Below are 15,821 nucleotides of genomic sequence, written 5' to 3'. Positions count from 1 at the left end.
TGTGTGTCCTTGTTTAGTTCCTATCTCTTCTTTCCACCATCCATTTGTTCTAACTATGATTTCTAGCATCTCAGATGTGACAGTTTGAGCCCTTTGTGTGTCATTCAACCCATCTTATTAAAGGTATGAATCAACAAAAAAATGACAATTTTAATTGTTTACTCAAGACTTTTGTCATTTCAAACCAGCATGCTATCATTTTCTTTCCATTAAACACATAAAAACAATTTTCCCTCAAAAATTGCTAAGTTTCACAAATAATAACAAAGAAATGTAAAGTTATTTTAAAGTAGAAACACTAAAACAATATTTTCTTGTAAAACACACTCTAAGGATCTTTGTTTTAAAACCTCAAAAAATCTTTTTCTATTTTTTTTTAAATTTCCCTTCCTCTGAAGCTCTTAAAAGTTATGACTCAAAACAATTGTGCATCCAAGGCAGTTTTCACAGCATGCCATATATCATAACATCAGGCAGCATATGGGTTTGGGACAACTTTTGGGGGTCAGTACATGACAATCTGTATTAGATTCAACTTGGTTCACCTTAACTATATTCTCTCCTGAAGTTTGTGCATCTTTAGAGGGTCTGAAAAACAGTCCCCATCAGTTAAGTGCCTTGATACCAAGCCTGTAGGCATACCTGTACCATGTGACATAAGTGTTCTTTAGACCCTTGCGGTGAACGTCCAGTCTCAGGGGTATCAGGGTCTGTTTTGTTTCTTGCTTATGAATGTTTCAGCTAAATATAGACAGTGTGATTTATAAGGTGTATCAAAAAATTTTCACACTCCCCATGGACTCTCCATAAGGTCATTTGAATGTCTACCTATTTTCGTGTGACTTGTGAGGGGCGCAGCCCTGTTGGTGCAACTTTAAGGGAAGTTTGTACACAAAAACAGAAAGGCTGTGCTTATGTTGTATCATGGTGCCTCACGGTTCCATTCTTCAAAGTGGCTTACTTGGTTAAATTTGAGGATAACTTAGACTAAAAATGGGATTTTGTTGTCTTTGATAGAAGATTAAAGTTTATCCAGCATCAGTATGTCCCTGTTCCTGAAGATATCTCAGTTTTATGCCAGGTTATGCTGAAATTATCCTTTAAAACCAGAATGGAATCAGCAACTTGTGAAGAAATACCGCACATATTCCCTCCGTCGAAAAGGAGTTCTCTCCAAGCTTGTAATGCTGAACGTCTGCGGTGTTAACAGATCTTATTTCTCTAAATGCATTAACAGCTCATTCTCCTGCCCACAATCAATGGGAGCGTACCAGTGGCGAATTTCTGGCCTCATCGTTCTGCCAGGCTTAATGGGAATAATAACTCTTCCTCAAAGAAACATGGGGCCCAGACAATGCCATCAGTGCGTCTCCCGTCCCTGTTAAATCTGCCAAATGTATTTTTATGGCTTGCAAATTAGCTGTGACCTTATGAAGCTGAAAGGTTGAAAAAGTACCGGGGATGCTGAGAATTTAAAATATTTACAGCTCACTTTTCATAATAAGCATGAAAGCGCACTGCCGTAGACCCCTGCGCCGTTATTGTCCCATGGAGACACTTTTACAGGGATAACGATTGGTCATGCCTTTTGTCTTTAGACAGGGAGAGAAAAGTGCAGAAATTTATCTGTTTTAGGGAGGGTCTGGGTCTGGGTTCATTAGCCAAGGCCAGAAATGAAAGAGAGGACAACAAAGCGCAGCAGTTTTGCAAAATTATTACAAAACTTTTTAAACTCGTCCAGCGTCTGCCAAGAATTACCCGGCTTAATTGGATTTAACTCCAGGACATAAACAGAGAAGGGGCTATCATGGAAGTACTGAAGTTTTTGAAGCTTTGAAATATGTTAGCTTGAAAAAAAAAACTATTTCGAATTATGTCCTATTATTTCCGCTGTAGGTCACTGGGGATTCCTCCAAAACCCTTTGTCAAAAAGACACGTTATACATGGCGGGAGACTACTAGCCTCCCGCAAGGAGTCTCACAGTGCGGAGTGGAACATATGTTTCTTGAAGCGTTGACCAGAAACCCAGCAATTACTCAACACGGCCACACCACAGGAGCGTATTAGGCAGATGTGCGCCTGTCAGTTGTGGCCTGGATATGGCCTTGTTCATGGGCTGTAATCCCAGTAAAAAGCAAACAAATGAGCATTCCTCAGAGAGTCATTTGCAAGTTCCAACACTTTTTTTCCTGGTCTGCAAGCAGTATGTACCACCCTGGAAAGCTTTGTTCATCCAATTAGTGTTTTACAAGAAGTCTAGAGCCACGTTTGAGTTTCTTGAGTTATTTCTTCAAGTCGCATGACTGCTTGTAGCTGCAAATGTGTGAATCACAAGGCAATTCTGCATGATTAAAATGACGAAGTAGCCGTGATGATTTCTTATATATAAAAAAAAAAAACATTCTGCACATGCATGCTTTAAAAAAAAAAAAAACTTTAAAATGAATTTCATATTGTTCCTTAATGCATTTGACATTTGTTACCCATTTCTGTTTAGCAAAGTGAAAAGAGTACCCAAGCATGTAGTTTTACGATTGAAACAAAGTGATGGAGGGAAATTTCAGCATTTTGAAAACCTTTTTCCCTAACAACAAAAAGAATAATAATAGCAAAAATACCCAACTTTTAAATGTATGAGTACAATATACAATTGATGTTTGGCTACATTTTGTCTGAAATGCGACTGATTTTTGCCAGTTAACCTGAAATATATGCTCATGTTTAATATTTCCTGCATACTTAGCACAGAGAAAAACATTTAGTGATAGGTCAGTTGTGTTGATGCCAAAGCATAAAAGCACTAAGCACAACTAGGGGTTTAGGAAATAAGCTTATAAGCTTGGCTTATGAATATTAATTAGGTGACTTTAATGTCTGTCCTGTTTGTCCTTGCTAAATACCAGGTAAGTGACCAGTAGCCATAGTAAATGACCGTTTACATAGAGGTTTCTGCTTGGTCTAAAAGTCTTCAAAATTGCAGCCAGTTGCAATTTTCTTTCTTGGCCCAGCAGCAAAGCTCTTAAAATATAATTATTATCTCTCCAAAAAGTGGAATTTAAGATATCTAAAAAAGATATAATATTTGCAGTGCCCCTGGGCACAGTCCATCTCTGAGATTTTTACAGTCATTACTTATCCTGTATGAATTAATGCTAAACATTACAGACAGTTGTTTTAGAGACATATATCCAGAAAACGAATCCCGAATAGGGTTTTCACCAAAAGAGAATTTCATCTTGGAAATCATTCATCCTGCTGCTTATTCTCAGTAGAAGGATTAAAATGATTTTGAACTTCATATCAATGAACATCTCAGAATTATTGATTTGAACTCCAAGAAAGGTGTGTTCCAGAATGAAAAAGCATTTCCTCGGAGGGGCTGCCAGAGGACACCAGCAGAAGCCGGCTCTGTTTAAATGGATAAGTCAAAGTTTCAGCTGCGTGTCCCTGGAGGGTCAGTTAAATATTGAAAAAGGAGTCCTGAGCGCCCTCCTCTCTCTCCTTTCTGAAAATGACACAACACAGGAGGAATTAAAATGTAATGCAAAGGTCTTTTTCCTCGGTCACGCAGCGCGGTTATTGATGATCTGTCACATTAAGTCATGTCGAGGGAAGACTTATGGTAACAATTTAAAGTATAACAGGAAAGGAAAAAAGAAAAATCATTAAACTCTGCCACCGAATATGAATTACGAATGAGACTCTCTTCATTCATTTTGTTTCCGTGGAAAGGAGACACTTTAAGTAATCCTCTGGAAGCCATGAGCTGCTTTAATTTGCTGACATGAACACTCGCTATTTCCCAGCATTCACTGCAGATCAAGTCTGAAGCACGATGGCCTAATTATGAATGTTACGGTGTAAAGTCTCCAAATCATTCAATGACTTGCCTGCTCGTGCCTCTCAGTGGAGAACACCTGTATTTGTTTTCTTTTTTCTCCCTATTTGGGTTCAATCATTCTGTCTCTCTCCAGACACACTTTTTTAACCACAATTAGAAGCCGTAATTTGTTTTGAAAATCTAATTAAACTCTGCTGACCAACTCAGCGGCCCGCCTTTGCCCTCATTTGGCATTAGATCAACTCTCAAGAGCATCCGGTATGTAAATCAGCCCTCTAAAGACTTACAGGTCATTTAAGAGGTTGCTGTGCTGGGCAAAGGGATATGAAAGACAAGGAGCATTTAGCTATTTTCTCTTTCCTGCATGGATGGTGAGTGGATGGAATGGTTGATTTAAATGTTTAATGTGTTTTTCCTAGATTGGGCCCTCATGAGGGCCACACAGCTTAAATATAACAGCCTCTTTTTATTCCTGGTAACAGTTTTCCATTAGACCCAATTGTCAAATGTTCATTCTCAGCAGAAAAAGGGGAATAATTGACTTACTAAACAATGCATTAAGCCATTATTTATCTTTATTTATATATTTACAGAGTCCTAGTGACATCTAATATTATTTAATTGGCTGGCTTTTACTGCTGCCGGAGTGTCATGAAGAGAAGTGAGCCTGCACATGCAGAAAGAGAACAGGAACTATAGGATCTTCAAGTCTGAGGCAGAATATTCATATGCCTTCCTAGAAAGAAATGACACTGTAGTGCCCATTAACTGGGAAATCAGCCAAAGCTACGCTTTTAGATTGTTCAAGAGACTGTAAAATACTCATAAAATAATTGTAGGATGTTTTATTAACCTGTTTCTGCAGGCTTTCGGATCCTAAGAAGGTCTATAATACCTAGAGAAAGCCATCTGTTAGAATTCCCATTCATCTCAAAGGCAGTTTCTCATCAGTGGAGAAAAATGCTTTTTGTCCACAAAACCCATCCACATTTTCATATGGAGTATAGCGCGTTCATCCTAAAATAAGTCAGCATCAATCTTCTGTTTCTGACAGACCATCCACACGGAAGAGAAGAAATTGTTGAATAAAGTTGCTATTTTTGTGTTCTTTGCTCACAAAAAGCATTCTCATAGCTTCATAAAATTACAGTTGAACCACTGATGTCACATGGACTATTTTAATGATGTCCTCACTACCTTTCTGGGTGTGAATGTGGTAGTTGTGTTGCTGTCTATGCAGGGTCAGAAAGCTCTTGGATTTCATCAAAAATATCTTAATTTGTGTTCTGAAGATGAACAAAAGTCTTATGGGTAGGAAGGACATGAGGGTGAGTAATTAATGACAGAATTCTCATTTTTGGGTGAATTATCCCTTTAATATACACTTTTATATATATTTGAAAGTGAAGTGTGCAATTTCTGTGCAAATGGAGTCACCAAATGGAAGTGAAAAAGGGTTAAAGTTACTCTGTCTGATATTCCCACCTAAAAGTCACACTACTGGTTACAATGTAACTAGAAATGGCTTATTTATAGTCATCACTGCATGTTACGTTAAACAGGAGAAAATTAAAAATTTGCAAATAAAAATCTCTAAAATATTAAAATATATGAGCAAAAAAAATAAACCTTATTCTGAGGCACACATTTGTAAATAACCCTTTTAAATGTGGAGGTTTGCAGATGTTCTAGACACAGAGGACTAATGTTGATGTATCTCATGGTAAACAGCTTAATATCCAGCAGAGTTTCTAATCAAGTCTAATGAGCTCACACTTAAACTCATAATTTGGTTAATAACACTATCTTTCCATTCCACTGCATTTTACAATTTATGCGTAATTTGGTTTGCTTCTGGTTGATTGTGGAGGAACATTTGAATCCAAGATCAGAGCAAATCATGCGTACAGCAATCAAATCATAAATGCCATTGAATAGCTTGTGCAGGGTTTTCATATTAGGTGATTTATTGGGAGGGTTCCATTGAATTTGCCTTCCTCATAGAGGGCGGCAGTTTGATATGTTACAATTCTTTCGGTAGGCCAACCGTCTTTCTGCACCTTTCAGTTTGGAAGCACATCAGCAGTCGCCCCGTAAATGTTAATTTCCAGTGTTCGATTGTACCATGAAGGTGAAGCTTTCCAGTTCAGCACTTTCTCTGTCACTGTCCTTCAATAGTCACTGATGTAAAGAAGATCACCGAAGCGTTGACGTTCGCTTTCCTACATTCACTTTACCACTCTCACTGTCTCCCTTTAAGGCATTTATACAAATATCGCAGAGATTACTGTAAAAGTAATCTCCCAGACAGCATGTCCCAGTCTCCCGAATTAGCATGTGGAGTTAATGGTAACGCTCACCTTGAAATGTCATCCCGAAAAGAGCGCAACATAGCCGCCCCGCTGCTCCTGCCCCCCGAGGCCTGTTCGTAACCCCTGCCATGTGGATTTGTTAAAAGAATGCTTCCTGCATGTTTCTCCTCTGAAACCGTTTCCTTTAAGAATTCATGTGACCGCAGGGGTTCGTGCGGGCTGGGTGCTTTTGCTGTTTTCATCGTTGTTTAGCCGCTGCTGGATTGAAAGCCTCTTCTCAGATGCGCCGCTGGCGAGTTTATATCCCACACCATCAGATCAGTGTGGTTTCACTGCCGTTAATTTGTTGCATTTGCCAGAACAACACAATGCAGGGGCCAGGGGAAGAAATTATGAATATTAAAATAGGAATGTGCATGCAGTGCTTCAATATTAAATCATAAGGGAAGGACTGTCGCAGGCCTTATTAAAAGATAATGTGTGCTGGGGGAGAGGAAACATATCACTTCTCTGCTGGTGGATCCCGCTATGTTAAGCCCATTGCGTGTCTAAGGACAAACGCTCTGATGAGTTAAGCCTGTGTGCGGTGCACAAGGACTGAAAATGAGAAGCTAAGAAAGAGAAATAGTAAGCTAAGTGCAGGGTGCAAACTGCAAGGGGTTTGGGGAAGAAGTTAAAGCTTGAACTCAACCTTAAGGAAGTCAAAATGAATAACCATAAAGTACATATCCAAATAGTTTTATTTGTATATATTTATATGAGGAACGTTTCTTCAGATGTTCGACACTAGAGGATTTTGAACACTACATAAAATTTGTTTTTAAAAAGATTTTTTTTTTAATGATTAAGTAGCATGATTATTTTAGAGTTTTCTTAAAATGACAGTTTTTGATTTGTGGCATTTTCTTAAAATTAGATGGTGGTTAAAATTGGTCAGATTTAAATTTCTGTTTTCCCCCCTTTTTATCCTATTACATAAATATTACAAGTGGTTATGACACTGGGATACCACAAGACAATACAGGTTGCATAAGACAAACCTTAAAAGTTTACACCCTGAAAATTAAAAAAGTAAACTGACCCTAGTAGACTTTTATCATTTACACACACACACACAAAAACCCACACATATACACTGTATATATTAGTTAAGTTGCATGATTATGCAGGAAAAAATGTGGTGTTTTCTTTACATTAGACCTTTTCATTTGTGACATTTCCCCCTTTTTCATTATCACTTCATTGCAAGATATAGACAATACGAGTTGCATAACACCTCCACTGACCTCAAAAAGTTGAAAATGACTTTTAAAAAGTATTTTAAAATCCTATAAAAGTTGACCCACCCCCTCTGAAAGTCATTGTATAATTCACACACTGGGAAAGTGTGAGATCTGGAGCTACATGCTACTCTTGTTTTGCTTTGGCTAATGGAACGAACTATGTAACTCCTTCTCTCTAACTGTAGAAATGATCCTTAATATAGTTAGAGATTACCAGGCCTCTCACGGTGTCAATGGAGTCGCCCTATAGGACGACACTCAGCACGGCAACCCCACTGTGTGTTCATAAAAATAGAGCGAGGACAGAGAAGGGCTAATTATCACAACACTGAGGGATGTACTTGAGATTCACAGTCTAATGTTCAGGGACAAAAGTGTCTGAACACAGTACTGATATTTAGAATAGCAGTGCCAAGAGCTTGTTTTGTTTACTGAGAACTAGAGTTCGGTGTGAAAACTCTGGTTGAAGAGGCATAAAGGTGAGGCTGTTTGATAGCTGAACTAAAGTCACACACACCCGTAGTGGTGATACTTTTTGGGACTTAAGTTTGATTTATTGATGTCATAAAAATTGAGAGAGTTTAATACCACAGCCTTTCACCGTTGGAAATTCAGAAACATGCGCCTGTCAAATACGAGTAGCCATTCAACATTTCATATTTCAGCGAGCCACTAAAAGGGTGATAGAGATCTGCACATATTTTGTTTTTTTTATTGTGATTGATTGTCACAGGGAAGTCAGATGCAGCTTGTAGGTTTTTATACTCTTCCTGTAAACACAACAAAGAGAAGAAATGCTATTATTGAGAGAGAGCGAAAAAAAACAGCCAGTCTATGAGATGTCAGTCAGAGGGATCTGGAGCTGGCGAGCCCAGACGATGTCGATCTGAGGTGGGATTCTCCATTACCGAAATGAGAGCTGATGGACTGTTTGAATGCCTCTCTGGCCCTGAGTTTATCCCAGCTTTGTACGGCTGATACAGTAATTGCATGCAGTGGTTAGGAAGCTCCTGCAGCACAAAGCACAGCCCGGATTAAACACACACGCTGTGGCAGATGCAACACATGCTGTCAATTATAATATACCACTCCAAATGGCACTAAGCAGGGGACATAATAAAGAACCACAGCTCAGAGAGAGAAAGGAGACGAACCCATCTTATAAATTAACAATACTCTTGGAGGTTCAAAAGCATTGTCTGGTCGGGGATGAAATGAAGTAGCCTACGATTTGTACAGCAGGTCTTGTCTTCTGTAACCAAGAGCTTTATTCTACTCTGTAAAAATAAAGTTTTTGTTTTGGGTATCTATAGGGGCTTTCGCACCACATAATTCTAGGAACTGAATTCTAAGAACAACCCAGCATGGTAGGTTTCGTGATAACGGAGATGGAATGTAAACGCACAATTTACGTGATTGAAAGAGCATGAAAATCTGACTAAATCTCCTATGACAACTTGCAGTGTTACATATAAAAGGTAAATGCCGTTATCAGAGTAAATGTTTTTACTCGTGATTTTTAAAAAATGTAACCGGTGTTTCGTATGAGTTTGGCCAATCAGCGTACACTTACATCACTGATACTTCCTATAGAACTGTTTTAGACCCTACTCTAAACAAAATGTATTCCTAGCTCCTGCAGCACAAGCACATCAAAAACCGTGTACTTCCACAAAGTGTTCTAAGAGCTATGATAATGTTCTTCCGGTGCAAAAGCCCCTTATGGTTCCATGAAGAACGTTTAACATCTTACTTTCCAAATAGTGGAAAAAAGTTTCTTTAGATTTTTAAAATCTTTACACTGATTTTTTTTTCTTTTAATTAAAAACTGTTCATTGAAAAGAATAGTTATTCTATGGCATTGAAAAAAAAATATTTTGGAACTGTTATTTTTACGACTGTATGCAAAAAAGTACAGTAGATAGATACCCAAATACCTCACCAATATGTATATGCATGTTAAGCATTACATCTCAAAACTACTGACCTTCCTCAGCAGCTTCTGTAAAGACGGTCCTCTAGGAAATTTGTGACCCTTCTCAAACAACTTTTGACCATGTAGTGTATGTTTGTTAGTTACGAGCAGCTGACGACACAGTGTTTGTTGTGGCCCATGTCTTCCTCTTTACTTTCATTCTAGGCATGCATAGATCCCTGTCAGACCACCATATGGCTCGACCTGTCAGTTCAGACAGACTTTAAACTCCTTGACCAGGAGAGGGCTAAAGCTTTAGTCTAAAATATTTGTTGTCAACCTTCTGATGTTTCGAAAAAAAAAAAAAAAAAAAAGTATGATGAAATGAGAAAGGTTAACAACTACATTTTCTCCTCTTCTTTCTCTCTCTTACAGATCCTAATGCCCTGCCAGGCCCGCCAGACCATGCTCTGATTGGTGGAATTGTCGCTGTTGTCGTCTTTGCAACTTTGTGCTTAATTATTGTATTGGGACGCTACTTGGCACGACATAAAGGTAAGATTTTTCTTAAATTTCTGTAAAATGTAGACACAGTAATACTCAAAAATACATCATCATCTATAATGGGCTTCACCTGTGATTAAAAACCTGTAAATAAACAGTATTTTGAATCATTTAAGACATAAGAATTTTTGTAAAATGAATTGAATGAAAAATAGGGGCAAAAAAATACTGAGACATTGTGATGTTATATAATATTCTTTAAAGAAAACAAAAGATATTTATAAAAATTTTAATAAAATAATAAATAAAAGTTAAACATTTTATATACATTATTAGTATTAAATATAATGATTATATACACTTGAATATTAGTATATCAGCATATTAGAATGATTTCTGAATAATCATGTGACACTGAAGACTAGCATAATTGCTGCTGAAAATTCAGCTTTACTATAACAGGAATAAATGACATTTTAAAATATATTAAAATAGAAAACAGTTCTTTTAAATGTAATAATATTTCACAATATCACTGTTTTACTGTAATTTAATCAAATAATTGCAGCCTTGGTGAGCATGAGATACTTCTTTTAGAGACATTGAGAAATCTAAATTATTGCAAACTGTTGACTGGTAGTGCATAAAAATGATTTGCATTTTCACAAGTGGTCTCAGACTTTTGGACTTTGTATTCTCTTACATAGAATTGCCATTTTGAAGTTTCCAGCACCTTATTAGTTTCCCTTTTTTTACCAGAGTCCACATAAATAGGTATTGTAAAGTTGCAGTGACATTTAAAAAAAATTCTTCAAATCAAGACCTTGTGTGTGTTTTTCAGGCACGTATTTGACAAACGAGGCCAAAGGAGCGGATGACGCCCCAGACGCAGACACAGCCATCATCAATGCTGACGGCAACCACGCACACGCAGAAGAAAAGAAAGAGTATTTCATTTAGACTGCAAGTGGCACTGCGCTCCTCTCTCTCTCTCTCTCTCCTCTCGTTCCTTCCCTCCGTCCCTGCACCGTGTAGGAACTTCTTCAGACAACGGCGGAAGCTTCTTCTCACCCTTCTATTTCATTCAGTTTGTTGTTTTTCATTTCAGTTTGGATTTCTTTTGCTTTTTTCGATAACAGCTCGCTTCCTACTTCTTACGAGCAATTTATTTGCTGAAGATGTCACCTTTTGTAATCATTAAATAGCTGTAAAACACCCCAAAGTAGTACGAAAAAAGTCTCCAAATATGTAAAAAAAGAAAATAATCTGCAGCCATTTTTCAGTAAGGACTCGCCCTTCATCCTCTCACAGTGCCTAAATATACAGATGTCCACTGAGTTCAGTCAATGCCTTCATGTTTGTCAGGCCTCTGATTGGTTGCTTGCTTTTTATCTTCAGCATTATGATTTTTAAAAATGTTTTGTGCTCTGTTACTTTTTTTTTTTTAAATAATTTCTACTTTGATTTTGGTTGTGATTCATGCTGAATCCATTTATTGTGATGTTTCTCCCTCCCAAAAAAAAATGATGTACAGTAGTAAAAATATACTCAGACTTGGAGTGAGGGAGGTTCCCTTTTTATTCTACAGATTTTTAGGTGTTAATAATGTTATCAGTACGTAGCGAAGCTCCATTTTCCAAATTACCATTACATGATGTGAAACCGACAGCTCACACTATGGCTAAAATCAGTATTTTGTACTTAAACTGTAGATATTGGTACGTAAATGAATAGCTTCACAGAAGGTCTCAGTGTGTTCCACCGAAAATCACCTTGTATTTTTAAATTAGTTGAAACTGTTAGGTTTACCAACTCTGGTCACCAAATAAACCATAGCAGGCTAGTGAATTAGCAACCAGGCAAAGAAAGAAAGAACAAGCCCAGTTGTGTGTTTGTGTAGTATGATGCTGCATCTTCACTGCTAGGTTCTGCAGCAGTCTGTCTATTCCTGCACTGATCAGCCCCCGTACACAGCATTTTCATTACAACAGATCCACGAATATATCATCCTTTCAGCTGTTTACACTACCGTTGTGCCGAACGCAAGACATTTCACATAGTGATATTTGACAAAATCAAGTAGTGTCCAACTATTTCAATGCTCTTAAACCTGCACATCACTGGTCAGATATATATACAGTTTATTAAAGATCCCAAAAACATTTTATGCAAACCTAAACATTATAATAACGTTGACAGAACGTTGCCCATGTGTATCACTCATTTTACAGTGTGAGGTTTTGGCCAATCAAAAAATAAGCACAAATGACTCTCATCAACATCAGTCTAATACAGCAATCGTGAAGTAAAAAGAACTAACTTTCATTGCCCAAACTGGACTCCAGTACGCTTTAAGCTTACTGAAGTCACAGGTTATGTTAATGTTTGGGAGTGTTTTTGAAATGACGGTCTCTTTTTCTGTTCTTTTGTTGATTTCTATGAAGAATAGAGAACCTTGCTAAGGCTGTATAATATATCTGCTAAATGTGGTAACTAGTGAAAATTGTGGTTAGCCTTTGGGATCCCTAATTCCAACAAGTTTGTATATTAGCTGATCTAAATATTGGTGGGGGAAAATCGTTAATTTTTTCATCCTATTTGTCAATAAAAGATTCTCAACAACTTCAGAAACTGCTTTAGCTCAAGGCGTGTATATACTGTACAAGTATCACATTTTGGGAAAACATTTTTGAAGGAATGTTTTTGTTCGACTCACAATGTAAATTATTTCATTTCGCTTAGCTGAAAACCACTCAATGAGTTTGACAGCATTTGTGACAGCAGTGGAACAATTAATGAAACAGCAACGCTATGTGTTTGTTGAATGGGAGACTTTTAAATCACCTTCACCTGATGTTCGTTTCCTGTAAATGATGACGATTAGTGTTCATACTTGCTTTCGCAGTCCGTCTTCATTCTCACATATCAAAGCTTTTCAAACCTACAGATGGTCAAGCTTTAAATTTTAGCATTTTGGTCATAATGCACCACAATAACACGTATCACTTCCATATACAAGTATGTTACTCAAATGTGATTGTCTCGTCACATGTATCCCTAATATGTGTGAATATATTAATGGCTAGGAATATGGTATCCTTTGACAGATTTACTGGGCTTTGTGTTATCAGTCAGATTACATACTTCTGAAGGCCAAACCATTTATCAGTGCACAAAAAAAAACTTTAAGCCTTATGAAATGAATCATAACCGCTGACATGCTACTCAAGCCACAATTACCATTAATTTATTTCTCTTTTCCTTCTACTTCCTCTCTCTTTATGTGGATTGGCTGAAAGCTGTCTTTCTGACATAATAACTGCTAACAATGTTTGGTACTTGTCTGTCTGATTGTGAGACTGACCTAATGCTGCCTTTGTGGTCAGTAAATCACATGCTATTATCAAGAAAACATATCCACTTGCTCAGATTTTGACCCGTTACAGGACATACTCAACATTTCTAAGAACAAATAAATCAGCTTCTTTTTCCACCATAATTGCCTTTGTGTTTGTAGTGGGAGCTTCGTGCTGTTTTGTTTCAGCGATGACTGGTCACCCAATGCCTGGTTGTTTCTTTTCCTTCAAACTCGCCTTTATAAATTGCATGTTATATTGTCACCTCGTATTCACGTTTTTAATGCACCTACACATTTCCAGTTTGATGTTTTTTGTTTCAGCTAGTGACTGCAGTGGAATTTACAAAGGGTTCATAACTAAAGTGACTGCCTAAAATGTTTGGATTTAGAGTCTTGGATAAAAACGAGAATTTATTCAGTGTTTTAATTTCCCCAGTATATTTAATATAGCTGGTATGGAAAGATTGTGATTATGAAAATACAGACCATACAAACATGCTAACAGCAAGCTACACTGAAATCAGTTATGGTATGTTAATTTGAATTGGTCACTTATGAGATTCCGTAAGAGCAACAATGTTCCCTCTGTAGGCAGCTCACTAGGTTTTAGAAACAGAGGTCAAATTTTGTCAGCTAGAAACATTTTTGAGAGCCTGCAAGTGACTGCATCTACAACTGCTGTTTCACTATGTTGTGGATACAGACATGATTTTGGAAAAAAAAAAAAAGAAAAAAAAGGTTCCATATGTTTAAATAAAATGCACCTGGGTTATTTCTCCTCCTGACATACTATAAAAATATAGACTATACCAATTAGCAAGCAGATTTTGTTGGCAGAATAATGAAAGCCTCCCTAAACTGCACCATTTATGATCACAGTGAAATGTGAAAAAGTAAAAAGCATTCACTCTGATCAACTTTCCTTTCCTAAAACAGGTTTGGAGTTCAAAATATTTCATACACTGAAATAAAAGAATCTGTGTATTAAAAACATCTAGCAAAGAGTCTTTTTAACAAACTGGCTAGAACAGAAACTATAACACCGTTAATCAAAAATGTTCATTTATGTCACCCAGTTACATTATTTTAATCCACTGCATTTTTTGCATCTCAGGTATGGAGCGTTTTTCTTTCTTTTTTAACACATACAGGTACCTCATACCAATTTATTTCTATTTGTTCAATCATGCTGCGTTTTAAACATCCTTATAATCACACTAATATCTCTAATATCTGTTTATTTAATGCTCATGCCAGTGTGTTTATATGCTTGTTTCCAATTCACATCACACAAGCTGTATATTGTTTAATCACATTTTCATAATAAAGCAAAGCTGTCCAGTTGCTGCAACGATCCATTGCAAGATTTAGACCAGAAATAGATGCACTCTAATTTAGCTTGTAAATGTGTTACACTAAGAGGGCAGTTGTCGTAGTAAGGACACGCTACAAGTAGGTCAAGATCATACAGTTTGAAGGAAATGCTGTTTTCACAGTTTTTCGCATGACCTTGCTAGAATTAGCTGCATCGACGATGACACAATACACACAATTCCAGAAACGTCTGTAGTTCAAATGTAAACGATAAACAGACAAACGCTACTTAAATTTCATCATGTTCCTCTCACATTGCAAAACTCTTCTGCGTGCCAGTGAAGCAGATGTAGTGGGAAGCATACAGTGCACTGGTAGATTGAGTACCTGGTTTTTAAGCGAAACGGCCTCCCTAGCTCTTGAAACGATAGTGGCTTCAGAACACAAAGGGTTTGTGCTTCTTGTAGCAAGCAGAAATGAAAACGCCTCATTTGGTTTCTTTTCTTTTTTTTAATGTGTTCCTTGGTGTATTGATTCATTTGGTTCGAAATTCGATTTTAAGCCTAATTCACATGTATGGAATGAAATTGTTAAATAAATAAATGCCAAAATTTCCTGTCTGTTCTTCTTACTGTCTAAACACTATACAATTAATCTGGATTTTCTCCTTTTTTTACTGTCTGTCCATATACAGTATCTGCACAACCAAAGTAAGATCAAGCATCCATTTAGAACAACCTAACAATTACCTGCTTAGCAACACCCTACTAACAAACCACCACACATAACTGCCTGTCAGGACCCTAGCAACACACTAGGAAATCTTAGCAACAAGCAATGACATGCTTAGCAACACCCTACTAACAAACCACCACACATAACTGCCTGTCAGGACCCTAGCAACACCCTAGGAAATCTTAGCAACAAGCAATGACATGCTTAGCAACACCCTAGTAACAAACCACCACACATAACTACCTGTCAGGACCCTAGCAACACACTAGGAAATCTTAGCAACAAGCAATGACATGCTTAGCAACACCCTAATAACAAACCACCACACATAACTGCCTGTCAGGACCCTAGCAACACCCTAGGAAATCTTAGCAACAAGCAATGACATGCTTAGCAACACCCTACTAACAAACCACCACACATAACTGCCTGTCAGGACCCTAGCAACACCCTAGGAAATCTTAGCAACAAGCAATGACATGCTTAGCAACACCCCCAATAACAAGCAACCACACATAACTACCTGTCAGGACCCTAGCAACACCCTAGGAAATCTTA

At 37.5% G+C, this 15,821-nt stretch overlaps 1 protein-coding gene across 5 annotated transcripts in view; it reads left to right on the top strand.

Annotated features, from left to right (window-relative positions):
• LOC122138691 (cell adhesion molecule 2-like) overlaps positions 1-15,142 on the top strand; it is a 405,589-nt gene extending 390,447 nt beyond the window's left edge. For all 5 annotated transcript variants that reach the window (XM_042732490.1, XM_042732491.1, XM_042732494.1 and 2 more), the window contains 2 exons: positions 9,788-9,907; positions 10,698-15,142. In XM_042732490.1, the coding sequence (XP_042588424.1) occupies positions 9,788-9,907; positions 10,698-10,816 (239 nt within the window). In that variant the 3' untranslated portion in view covers positions 10,817-15,142. The remainder of the gene's footprint in view (positions 1-9,787; positions 9,908-10,697) is intronic.
• Positions 15,143-15,821: the final 679 nt, after the last annotated feature.

The sequence above is a fragment of the Cyprinus carpio genome, chromosome B10 (assembly GCF_018340385.1).
Source record: "Cyprinus carpio isolate SPL01 chromosome B10, ASM1834038v1, whole genome shotgun sequence".
Classification (NCBI taxonomy): domain Eukaryota; kingdom Metazoa; phylum Chordata; class Actinopteri; order Cypriniformes; family Cyprinidae; genus Cyprinus; species Cyprinus carpio.
Note: the sequence above shows the minus strand (reverse complement) of the source record. Positions and strands in the feature narration are given on the sequence as shown.